Source organism: Temnothorax longispinosus, chromosome 9, assembly GCF_030848805.1.
Source record: "Temnothorax longispinosus isolate EJ_2023e chromosome 9, Tlon_JGU_v1, whole genome shotgun sequence".
NCBI lineage: Eukaryota > Metazoa > Arthropoda > Insecta > Hymenoptera > Formicidae > Temnothorax > Temnothorax longispinosus.
Window position 1 is genome coordinate 9361368 of NC_092366.1, and position 13903 is coordinate 9375270.

The 13903-nt window shown below is 40.5% G+C and overlaps 1 protein-coding gene across 11 annotated transcripts in view; it reads left to right on the forward strand.

Moving 5' to 3' along the window:
- Tlk (Tousled-like kinase) overlaps positions 1-13903 on the forward strand; it is a 62292-nt gene that overhangs the window by 8092 nt on the left and 40297 nt on the right. For 9 of the 11 annotated variants that reach the window (XR_011733803.1, XR_011733802.1, XM_071789340.1 and 6 more), the window contains exon 3: positions 1126-1211. The exons of 1 other annotated variant lie outside the window; for it this stretch is intronic. Coding sequence is in view for 7 of the 10 variants with exons in the window: in XM_071789340.1 (XP_071645441.1) it covers positions 1126-1211 (86 nt within the window). In the remaining 3 variants the exon portion in view is untranslated. Of the gene's footprint in view, positions 1-1125; positions 1212-9665; positions 10012-13903 lie in introns of those variants that run through there. One more of the 11 variants, XM_071789352.1, reaches the window with a different exon arrangement.

Here is a 13903-nt window from a genome sequence, read left to right on the forward strand (position 1 = left end):
GCGAATTATCTATTATTTCTGTCAGTCGTCGATTCGACTAAATGAGACGGGCTCCAAGTCGCATAATAGAACGTGGTTTGTTCGCGGAGAGGATCGACGCAAGTTAAATCCAATCCGTTTGATCGAAATAGATAATGCTCGACATAACGCGGCTCCGCAAACGCTAATTATAGCATTCGGATTGCACCGTTTACGACCCGTGGGATGTCCAGTTTATTGCGCGCGGCGGTGATCATCGGCGGCTTCGGTAGCGTCACAGTTATGCCCGATCTACAATAGCTGTAGTAAGCTGTAGTAAGCCTCAAGCCGTAAGAAATTGACCAATTACAGGCGGATGTGAGGAAATAATCGACTGTGATTGGTCAATTTCTTACATCTTGAGGCTTACTACAGCTTACTACAGCTATTGTAGATCGGGCATTACGATCGGGGATGATGACGATGCGGTAGATACCGTCGTCGAAGCATCGATAATCGCGGTTCCGAAAGCGGCATTTCTATCCGAATTTTCTACTTGGGAGAATTTGGATTGTATGCCGAAAACGTCGTCGCAGACAAGCGTTATCGCTTTCCCTATATTTTTCCTCGCTCGGATTCGTGCGAAGATAAAACCTTCGCGATGCAATGCGTTTTCAAGTTGCTTTCGAACCAACGCAGAGAAACAGGCACGAGATTCTTGCCGAGGAATTTTGTTCTGATCTCCACGTGCGCGAACGATGATAGGGGGAATCACGGAAATTCAGGTGTAACGCGCGATCTTTCTACGATTGCGTGGCGCGTATTAACGCCATCCGATATTTAATATATCGGCTCTGCCGGAAGTTTTCGCGATAGTCCGTTTCTCTTTGCGTTTTCTTCCGCACGGCTAACTCTTGCTTCATCTCTTTCTCTATTTCCTTTTTTCGCTTTTCTCGTCTCGTCGTCGTTTCTTTTATTCCGATGTATCGCGTTGATTTCACGATCACAGATGAATCGAGAAGATCGGAGTACATTGTTCGTACGTGATCGACTCTTACAGATCGTGGATACGCTTCTCGATCTTTATCGCAGATTCTTCGTTCTGTTTTTCCACTGACGCCACGAGCGAAAGGTCGAAGTGTAATTCGCTGTGACTTGTTGTTCCAGGCGCTGGCGTCAAGATGGAGCACTTTCAGGCCACCCTGGACCCAAGGAAGCAGGAGTTATTGGAGGCCCGCTTTCTCGGAGCGAGGGTGAGCTGCCTATAGCACTACACACACACACACACACACACACACACACACACACACACACACATCCAAACAAACAAACACACACACAAAAACGCGCGCGCGCTCACTTTTTTTCTCTTCTATTCTTATCCTGTACAAAGATATTCTCCTTTCTTCGCAATCTTGCGAACGTTCACATAGAGGGAAAAGTTCGACATATTGTACAAAATAATGACGTTAGGTCGTCCGCCGGACGACATTCGTCTAGCAGATTATCACTCAGCCTATTGATACACTATCGGCTTTATCGACTTCGAACCGCTGAAACGAGTAATTAGCTCGTGAAGCACGTGATCGCAGTAGTTGCCATACATCGGCGAAGCGACTTGCATTTCGTCCGCAAATTTTCCACTTATCGCTTTATCACGTGCTCCGAGGCCGGCAACGTACATCACCGTCGACCTTTATCTCATATGACGAAACCGCGACGTTCGAATTGTCACGCACGTCGCCGCGACGTGATTGCTCTCGTTCTCTACCTCACCTGAGTTTTCTAGCGGCCCTTAATCCTGGCAGCGACGACGACACAGAAATCGGCTACCACTCGCGGAAGCCGCCGCAGTTCGATCCTTCGATAAAATCCGACGATTATTATGTCACTGGCATAAAGCCAATAAATGCTGGAGTTAGGTCCGGCAGGTACCTACTCATTATGGAACGAAACGAGTCATACGTAATAATAAAAGGAGACGGTCTTCCGAGATTTTACGAACTCGGCACTTGGGTTACGCTGCGCCATCCCGCGACGTCGTCGTTTATTTCCTTTTTTTTCTGTTTACGAGATTTACTCTGATATAGCGACATCTGAGAGTGAATACGAATCATTTTTCATGGGTATATCCAGTGTTTGCCAAAATCATTTAATTGTAAGATAAAGATGAAAATTCATTATCTTAGATGAGATAAAGATAATTTTGCTTTTAATTAATCTAGATGAAAGATAACATGATTATCGCGATTTATTTAGATAAATTTTTAGATAATTTCGTGTTTGTGTATATTTATAAACATTTATAAAAAGAATTAAGCAGATTTTAAAAGGGATATTAAAACAACACTCAATTTTATTTTAAGTTTTTATTTTTCGAAAATAAAAATTTTTCGAATGTTTTGTCTAATAAGCGATTTCGATGGGGTACACTTATGATGCTAAACTAAAAAGGCGCTCTATTATAGAGACCCTCTAATAAGAGTCGCGTCAAAGTTAGGTCGGCAACACCATTTTTCAGTAGAAACCGTAAGCCATGGCTAATATAATACAACTGTGAACACCATCACAGTTGGTAAAAAGACATGTTCAACATAATACATTAACCTAGAGACACATGTGCATCTAAACAGAATGACTGGTTGTAGTGGTTGTTTTGCGCCAGAATGTAACAATTCTTCGAAAAAAGGGGTATATTATGAAAGTCTTTTTCTGTAATCCCGAACAAAGATTAAAATGGACTGCAAATGTAGGACGACCATGTTTTAGAAATTAAATTTCGCGCCATGGCTATTTCCGGTTTTTGCTGAAAAATGCTGAACCCCCCTCCCCCCAATAAAAATTGGAACCCTTATTTGTATTTCGCGACTCTTATTAGAGGGTCTCTACTTTACTAGTACCGACGCCACCGACTGGCAGGGATGTATTATATTTAAAAAAAATATCTTTAAAATTTGGAAAATTTGTCAGAAATTGGAGTTCCTTCGATTTAAATTCTAAATATAAAAGTGCTTCGATGTTATCACTAGTAATTGTTTGCTTATTATTTTCTTTTTTTCAATATTGCGGAAGAAATCTTCTCCGGTACTACTACACGGAGAGAATTTTCTCTTATTTACCCTGAAATCGTGGTAGTTGTGGGACAACATGTACCACCAAGAATTTTATGCGAGCTATTCTGATTAATATCTACCTTAAAAAAAATTACATTAAAATATAAAATATGTTCGATTAATTTTACTAAAATATATCTAGGAAATTTCAATAATTTTTCAAAATTTACCAATCTGCTTGGTAATTTTTATCACGTTGTTTGTAAAATGTCTTGTATATTTTAAAAATTCCTTGGTTGCCAAGTTGTCCCAAGTTTGTAGTGAATTTAAGGGTAAAATGTAACAAAAAATTCTCTCCGTGTAGAAGAACTACTGATCTGTTTTCGAGTGTAGTGACATTTTTGCAGTATGAATAATCTACTTTTAAAAATAGGTTTTTACACAACTTTATACATATAATAACGTTCCAATAATAACGCTTCTGGAATCCAATTTAACCCTCCGTAGTCACACCTATTTTTTCAAACAAGGAAGTCACTCTGGGTTATTTTGACCCGAGACGAACTTTGACCGTTCGCCATTTGACCATTTATCCACCGATCGTGTTGAAAAAATTCTCGAATGCACTTGCGATATTGCTAAATTGATTGCTATAAAAAAAGGGCCTCAGAAATTTTTAACATATAAAAAAAATTCGCGAAAAATTTGTTTAAAAAAAAAATTTTTTTTTAAACTACAGCTAGAGGGCGTCATGCCCGCCAATTTTCAAGTTACGCGCAAGATATTTACGACCAAAGTTGAGGCTCGGGTCAAATTGACCCGGTGTAACTACGGAGGGTTAATTTAAACAGCGGTAAAGAAATAGTAGAAAGAGTGAAAATCCTGCGTTAAATCCTTACGTCTTATAAGTTAGCGGAACAAAGTGAGCAGAACCAATTGTAAATAATATTTTTATTTGTTGCTCATTTGTTGCTAAAAAGTTGCCAAAGAAAAAAATTTTTTGCGTTTAAGTTTTTTTAAAAAATGATGTTCCGCTAAAAGAAGATTAAGTTAGCGGGACAATATACATATAGCAACGATATTGCACATAATAATAACATAAGAATTTGTTGCTAATTTGTTGTTCACAAAATATGCTAGTCCCGATTTCATTGCTCGCAAAATAAGTGTAAATAAGAGCACCTCAGTGTGCAGACAGTTATCAGACTAAAGTACCAGAAAAAAGTACCAGAAAAAAATTTGTTGCTCGCATAATTTGGTAGTGGCGGTATTGTCTGAATTTGTTGCTCTCGATATATCCAAGTTTTGAATTTTTTGCTTGCGGAATTAGTATAGGGGATACCGGGGCTGTATACGGGGGCTATGTGTCCACAGTACTGCTATCTCAAGTTTCAAGAGACATATGTCTATAATTGTAACAAGTATTTGAAAAATGTCCTACGTAAGAGATTTAAATGTTGTTTGTTTTTTATGATACCTCTCGCAGACGCTATATACGTTAAAAGAAAAGCGAAAACAATTATTCACATTTTTCGACGGTCGAAAAAGCTGTGCGACAGTAATTTAACTCAAAGTAAAGTAAGCAATTCATAATATTATCAATTAATACATAATTATCAGGTGTGAGAAGTGTCAAATCTTAATTTCGCATAATCTAAAATTGGCAACATGTTAAAGACTGAAAAACGTGGTCTGTCTTATTTTTGATGGGGCAATGTGTCCACACTTCAATGACGGATTGTTCTTTTATTAATAGATAATGCTGCGTAACTACAAAAGAAAGACTTTCTTTAAGACGGATAAGGTAGACATATTTAATAAAATTATACTTAGAGCGATTAAAAGAATAAAAATCGAGCGAGAATCTTTTCGTAAAAACAGCGTTAGACTTTGGAATAAATGTTCGGGCTCTTACTCGCTACTGTAAAAAAGTGATCTACGAGCAGTTACTTGATCCTGCGATTCAAGAATGGTCACTAAATTTTTATTTTTAAAATACATGTTAAGTTAAATATATGAGTTTGTCTTAAATTATTGAGTATTTTCTATTTCAAACGCTGCCGAAGATAAAGTAAAGGCTTCAAATAAAAAAAAAGATTAAAGAATTGAGGGGACAAAAGAAACTCATCGCATTGATTTTGCAACGAACTCAAAATCAATTTTGATGCCACCGTATATAAAGAAAAGTCAGCTCTGCGCAGGAATCCTGTTAAAAAATCTACACAAAGTGCCTGCTACTGCTCTGACTCCAACGACTAGGCAGTTTTTAAAATATTATATGTTAATAATAAATAATATTATCAATAAGTATAAATATTAATATAAATAATGTGTTTTTTATTATGTGGACAGATAGCCCCATATCGGGCTGTCTACTCTTGACTTGCTCACTTAAAAAAGTCGCCTTTTTAAAATGTTAAAAGATTAACGATTTTAATTTTTTTTTTTTAATAGCAAGATTGAAGGGTTATACTATTAAAATTTTAGCCAAATATCTTTATTAGTTTTTTAGTAAACTTGAAAAAAGCGTAAAGTATGGACACATAGCCCCGGTCTTCTCTAAACAATAGCAGAAAACTTAATCTTCTTTTAGCGGAACATTATTTTTTAAGAAAACTTACAGAGCAACAAACTTTTTTCTTTGGCAACTTTTTAGCAACAAATGAGCAACAAATAAAAATATTATTTAGAATTAATTCTGCTTAATTACTTTGTTCCGCTAACTTATAAGACGTTGCTAACTTAGATAATTTTTAGGTAAGATAACAGTTTTTTATTTAAGAGGGGTGGGTCAAGTAAATGACTTAAATTTTGCGATTTTTTTTAAGAGAATAATAAATCGATTGTTTTGAAAATTAGTGTTGTTTTTATTTAGTATTTAAACTACACACAGGAATTTTTTTATGTAAAAATAATGAAAATTCATTGAGCAGTAGCTGGTTGAAGTTGCCTCCTCATGAAACGCGCCGGGGATTGCAGAGACCGCTCTAATCATCAGAAATCAAAATTCTGGGAAAATTTCATCAATTTATGAAAATACGCTCAGCATGAACCTATTTAAGAACAAAAAATCTAAAATTAAAAAAATAATAATGAATAAAAAACATTTTTTTTTATAAAAAATTGCAAAATTTAAGTCATTTACTTGACCCTCCCCCCTTAAATAAAAAACTGTTATCTTACCTAAAAATTATGCAAAAAGCAATTTTTTATTGCAAACATTTTTACAATCTGTTAGGTTCATGCTGAGAAGAAGATGTTAAAGTATGTGTATCTACAAGTACATATCGATTGGTTGAAAATTCACTGAGCTACATTCCCCGGCGCTCAAAATTTTGTGTTTTGAGAAAAACGTGTTTAAAGTTTCAAGTTCTCGGAGCGCGCGCTTTACTTGCGTAACGCTTAGGTACAAAATCGCCTATTTCAAGTTTGAATTTCGCTCTGGAACTTTGGGAACATATTCTAGAGATATTATACTAATGATTTATGCAATAAAAATTTTTTTGATTTTTTTGACCAGTTACATGAGGCTCCCCCCTTAAGATAAAGCTAAAGGCCATTTCACGTAACAATGTTTTAGTTGTAATCATAAGGCCGTAAGAAAATAGACCAATCAAAGTCGCATCGTTATTCTCATCGCACTTGCAGAATAATCGAGTGTGATTGGTCTATTTTCTTACGGCCTTACGATTACAACTAAAACTTTGCTACGTGCAATGGCCTTAAATATACTTTGAATTTTTTCACCTTGATAAGATAAAGATGATTACATGTCTTCATTTGGATATTTATAGATAATTTTATCTAGATACCGGCAAATACTAAGTATATCTTACCTAAGTAACAATATAACACAATAGGCTAAGCTGTATCTGTAGACGATGAGAACTACCGTTACTTTCTCTAAAAAGAAAAGTAAAAAATGATATAATAAAGTGATTCGAAGCTAATGCAAATGCGATCAGTAACACGAGCCAGAATGTAGATGTGTCGGTGCGTAATAATTTTTTTATTCAAACAATGCGGAATGATTGAATGCGAATTATTTACAGTAATTGTACGGCCTGATAATGACCAAAATGAACGATCAAAATGTCTGCAGAAAAATTTGTTTGAATAAAATAATTGTTTACGCAGAGCAACATTAGCGTGTTTTTTAGCGCGCGTCGTGTCGACTTTATACCCTACGCTTACATCGATACGCTTGCATCGATGTAACTATATTTTACGTTACTTGATAACGAATGTGTGAATGCACCGTTAAATTTAAGCATATCTGGCCGTGATTAATTTATAACTGTATCGCGCCAAGGATCGATCCGATCATATATCACGATTCTAGTTCTTTTTCACCGGAGACGACTCGCGTACACGTCGACTCTATTTTCGGCAAATTACGACATCATGATATACAGAGTGTCTCGAACAAATGGCTCTAACACAAGAACGTCATGTCGTCTTGTAGGGATTCTAATTCTTGTGTTAATTTAGCACGTAAAATTAAAATATTCTCTCGATATCGTTTCAAGAATATAAAGCTCGCTTGTTCGAAATTCTACTTTTCTCAAGACATATCCTGTAGAAAGGGATATATTACATACTCGGCGTAACTTGCTTGCCCGTGTATAATGTAATATTTACAACGACTCGTCTATATCGATCGTAACTTTCATTTATTCAGACATTTAGTATCCGCTCTCTAAAATACAATCAGTATATTGTCACTGAAAACAGTGATAAGTCAATCACTGAATTATTTACAGTGATATACTTTTAACATATGTTAAGGGGATGCTGGAGCCGTCTGTTTTACCGGCATTTTTTGTCGGCACGTAGCGTCGTATTAATTTGACAGAATTAAAAATCCTTCTCCAGAATTGCAGTACATACATTAATGATTCGGGGAAACTCCGATTTTATATAGAAACGAGAAAAAATTACGGAAGTACAGATTTCCTTATCCTACTCTTATCCCAATATGGCGTCTCGAGTTGCGGCGAGCTGTCAGCTCGTCACAAGATGTATTTCATATAAGAGATATACCATTGGTACGAACGCGAAAACAAGTTCCCCCGAATTGCACAACAAGAAAAACATCGATAAACCCCCCAAATCAAGATTTGGAAGCGTAATATAAAAGTATAATGTCGGTGTGCATCGTGCGTATGTGTGCGTGCAATGTAGGGTGCTATCCTTGTCTATATCTTTGTCTATACAAGGACAGATATAGTTCGCCGGTCTTCTTTACCGACGCCGATCGAGTTCGGCTACGGCTCCAGCATCCCCTTAATCGGTGAATATTCACCGCTTTTCAGTAATAATACACTGATTGTACACTGTAAAGAGTATGTTGTACTTGCTCACACTTCACTCACATATCTGACGAAAAGAGAAGAATCTTCGTCTTTTTAATTGATACGTGGCATGGAATGCTTAGAAAACAAAAGAAGAATGTCGTGCAGCAGAAACAAAGATTCCGATTGACTCGCGATCACGCATAACGTTACATGAACATTTCATAACTTAACTTTTTGAAGAAGCAAGGTGGGAGTATGTCCACTAAAAATCAGTAAATATCCACTGATTGTTGGTGACATATTGTTTTACTAATTCAATCTGCAACTTTTTACTGATTGACTTTAAGAGAGCACGTCTTTCGATGACGTAATCTCGACAAAGAGTATCGACGAGCAAGTGTCATTCTCGCAGAGAGAGACAGGAGGGAGCGAATTGTCTGTATTACACTAATTGCGTTATTAAAGACACGGTGATACACTCGTTTGGTCTAGTATCTCCATTTTTGGAACGCCAGGCACGAGCGTGATTGGTTCTTATTCTGGATTTCTAAATCAGATATATTACCTGGAACAACCTGCGATAATACTCGGTGTCCCAGAAATGGAATCGGCAAGATCGATGGGTTAAACGCGTATCTAACTACTAACACAATAATATACGTAGCTATAGCGGAACATTCATAGATACATGGTCTATATTATCGGGTCTGAATGCATGAAAGATGAAAAACAAGAGAGGAGTCGAAAAATCCGTCAAAGGTAAAGGATAAGCCGGTAGATCTGTCATGCGTGACCTTATATACATACATTTAATCGACCGACCGACCAGTCAACTAACTAACCAACCAACCAACCGACCGACCAACCGACCGACCAGCCGACCAACCAACCGACCGATCGACAGGCCGGCGACGTTGCCGGATTATACTCGCATTTGTGTATGAAGTTCGCGTGCAAAGTACTAACGAACGCATGCATTTTGCATCCGTCACAACCGCGTTATGTTGTCCGTTCCGGCTTCTTGTCCGCCGCCACAGAGAGAGAGAGAAAGAGGGGGGGGAGAGACAGAGAGAGATATCGCTCGTTTTATTATCGTTGCATCGCATCCGAAGAGCGGCGCGGCCGGACGAAAAGGTGTGGCCAATCGCGGCGCGCTGTGCGATCAGCCCGCGTGCTATCGGAAGCATAGCGGCCTGGGGTCGTGCGCGACGACATCACGTGGCGCTCTCACTTAGAGCACGGCAGTCAAGTGCGCGAGCCCGACGCGCTCTCGCGCGCCCGCCAAGCCGTGAGAGTGAGGGAGGGGTTAGGGGGAGGGGGCGCGCTACGCGCTTAAGGGTGCTCTCACATGCTCGACGACGTCACAGTCAGTACTCTCTTTTCTCTTCTTACTCCTTCTCTCTTTCACACAGTCGTCGACTATTACCGACTGTGTTTGTAACGTTACACCCGCATCCGTCCCTTTTTTATTATTAGTCGCACTTTGTATACGATTCTCCACTATCGTCTACTTTCATACTTTCCTTCCTTTCCGATCCGACACTCAATTTGTTTTGCGGTTAGAAAGGACGGGACAAAGTACGAGTATCCGCGCGTGAAGTTCGCTTAATACATATAAGTGTACCTACACCTACAACGTATCGACGAGGACGACGAGCCTGCATTCGAGGAGCGATATTTCTCAGATATAACTTCGCTTGCAGGTAACTCGACTTACCCAGGGTCGCCATCGACCTTTTTCGCGTCGGGATAAACCAAACCCCCGGAATTATTTTCGCGAAATTATAACACGTACGCAACAAGCTCAGATTTATAGATATTTGTAAACGTATAATCGCTACCTCAATTTTTGCTCCCTTATACGTTTATCCTCGAGACGCCATTGCTGAAACAGCAGGTGATCCTTTGCGCTTTATTCTTATGCATCTCTTTGTTTCACGCTCGTCCTTTTTCGTCCTTTTCACCGAATGAACGGACTTTCATCGAAGGACGAGCGGAATGTGCGTGCGCGCATAAACGCAGTTTCACCCACACCCACGCGACTGCGCGATGCTGCAGCATGCACCGGCGTGCGACCAAGGCTTCACAAGCTTCTTGCATCGCTTCAGGAATGTTATGGCTTCTTGCGTTGTAGCAAGAAATCTGAGATCTGCCTCTGTTCTCGAACTTTCAATGTAAATGCATATATCCCGCGAAGTTCCGATCATGTTAATCCTCCACAAATCCATTACAGAGAGACATCGTTTTCTTTCTTAACCTGCAGTTTGCAATTAAATAGTTGCGTTCTTTATTTAAGGCGTTTCTCGATCGAGACCTGTTAACCGGAAGTCCAGGCTGATCGATTCGTGCTCTGTATATCGATTGTTCCTTGGCTACGCGAGAGAAAGAAATCTCGGTATCGAGCTTGCCGCCCGGCTCAAGTCCAACGGGGAAGATTTATACCTGCTCCTGCCCTGTTCGCCTCGAACCGAAGTGAGACCTAAGTCGTTGCCGCCTGTCCTCTAGTCTACCGCTTGTCTACTAACCGTTTATACAACGCGGCCCCCTATTTGTAGAGACCCTAGAGGCCACAAAAGTTTATGCTATTTATACAATGTCGAATCAAAGCCATCGTAGCATTCCCGTTACACAATCACGCGATTGTTTTATTCGCGGTCGTTCGTGATTGTTTGTTCGCGGATCTTGCGTTCGCACTCGTAAGCTGCTTGAATTATGGCTTGTTATTCGAGAGATAGATCCATACTTAATGCTCCAAATCTTTAAACGCAAATAGTCGTGTGAATCTGTTGGACACTTGGAATGATTACAACTTTGTCATCAATTTGTGTCGTCAATTTAATCGTGGCTTTTTTATGTTATTAATTTAATCGTGCTTCAAAATCAGTCGAACTTGGGACAATCATTCTATGACTCGTCCGTCTGGCGTATCTCTTGCCTATCCGTCGAAACACATCGGATCTCCACGTTGATGCTCCGCGCCTCTTTCCGGGACACCCGGTGTATACGTGCGGGCACAGAAGGAATCCGTAGGTACCCGACATTTTGCAGTACTGTTCGTACCGGCGCGGCGACAGGCATAGGTAGTTTCCAAGCGCGAGGATCATCCCTTCGTTTCCCTTCCACTTGGCCCAATATTCTCATCCTTATCTAACTCATTCCCCCCGTTGTCCCTCTGCCCTTCCTTGCCACATCCGCGGCGTCTCTTGCAACCCCACCCCTATTAGTTATTTTCTCGACGAGTCTCGCTCTCCTCTCTTCTATTTCTCCCCCTCCCTATCCTCCCCCCCTCTCTCTCTCTCTTTCGGAGTCACCTCTGTTGGTCTCCACATCCTTCGAGGATCGATCGAGAAGAGCTCAGCACTCTGTGTGTGTGTGTGTGTGTGTGTGTGTGTGTGTGTGTGTGTGTGTGTGTGTGTGTGTGTGTGTACATGCAATACATACATACATATATATATACACACACACACACACACACACACACACACACACACACACACACACACACACACACACACACATATATATATACATATACATATACATATATACAATATATACATATACATATATATATATATATATCCATTTCCAACTCCTTCCCTCCCCTCTTCACTCCCTGTCGATTCCATTTGCCCAAAGTCCGCATAGAAACCCGCCGTTCCCCATGTAAGTTACAAGCGGTAGGTATCGCTGTAGAAGCGTTCTGTCGTATCCTGTATCCAAACGGTCTTTAATTAACTCTTTAGATACACCGAAATCGAATCTCCTACTCGATTCATGCTAAAACACTTCGCTCGGGCAAAAGTACGTCAGTTTACGCGTAGCATAATGGGTTGCGCTCGATAGGTAATCAGATGTCGTTTAGACAGTCAATCTCAGATAGAAATAAGGCGACAACTCAATAAAGCGTCGAAATTTTCGATACTTGGAAATATCCAGCGACAGCTTGGCCACTTACTTTTTTTCCCCCTCTACGGGACGTCGCAATAGTCGTCAAAATGGCCGACTTAGGCCGACTATCGACTTTTGATAAGTGCTATTGTAATCCAATGAAGAGTCCCAAGTCCCGCTGATCCGCTTCGCGGTTCGTCACTGATCAATCAACTACTTTCACTCCGCTATTGCGCAACGTTCAAAACTAGCGTTTCGCCTCATCGCCACACAGATCCACGAAGTTTTGATCCTTAACTCGTTTGGTAGGATTCTGAGTCATATGTAATAAAAAAAAAAAAAAATTGTATATGATATTATACGTACCATTGGGCTTGTTGAAATAGATATGTATCAAAATCAGTCCAGTTAACGCATTCGTGTCTAGGCTCTTATATGGTACGCTATCTCGGTGGTAAAATGTTTGAGGCGTGAGATACACGGAACCGAGGAAGGTACCGTAGGACGCAGAAGCTGTCGTCAGGTTGGCAATGATCGAGCGAGCTTTTGCCGCACTGTGTTGCCGCTCCTTCTTCGGCACATGGCGGTGCATAGTGATATCAACGATCGCATAACAGCAATGAGCTCGGGCTCGCATTGTATGTTTATTGGACGAGGGGACGGAATTAAATTCCCGCATTACATGCGACGCGAGCCCGCGTCATTTTCATCGGCTCGATCATTCGCTGATTAAATCGACTGATCGCAGCCGGCTTGACGCTTCGCTAGAACTCTTCCTCGGAACGCGCGACATTGTCCCGTTGTTAGCTCTTCTACGTTCGAGATGCCTCGCCGTTCCTCCGCTGTTCCTCGTTAGAGATCTCCAGCCGCCCGTAACCGCTTGTTCACCCTGTACATGCAATACAGTATTTAGTACGCGCGACGTATACGTAGTACGTACCCGCTATCGATCCCGGACCTTAATAGATATAAAGTTAGTGTCTAGAGTCGGTGTACCAGTGTGGTGGGTGTCTTCTGGCGAATGCATACAGTAACAATATGGCGGCTCCGACCGTTTTGAGATGCGCCGAGTTTCTGGCGAATAATTTTGCTCGAGCTTCGAAAATCGATTTTTCATTCGCGGGACCGTTTGATGGAGAATAATCGTCGGGGAATTCGCTCGGGATACGTTCCGCGTAAATGCGAAATAATTCTAAAGTTTTGGTGCGCAGAAGGTCGTTGCTTTTTCGCGATCGTCGATTTGAAGAAACGGACGACAACAATGGAGATTAAATATATCGTGGATTAATTGTGATTATAATTACGTTCGCGTGAATAATCGTTTACTCGGCGATTTTATTAATCGACTTATCGACCAACAACGGCACCGCGCCGGAAATGCGGCAGTCACGCTGATTTAGGAACGCATCGGAGCTCTGCGCTCGTTAATGGGCCCGTGCCCGTACCGATTCGATTCCGTCGTAAATAAGAGATTCGGATAATAATACGCGGTCGCCGAATGTCGGTCGAATTAACACCATCATTATCTGTTTGCTCATTAACGGTGTTAATTAACCGTCCGTACCGTTATTAACGTATTATTCCGAAAATGCGGATTTGCACAACCGCCACGGAGTGCAAAAAACTATGAGACGAAAGCCGCGATATTCACGATAACCGGAAGTTATTCGTGGTATCGCATACTTGTTCCATTCTCGCAATTAC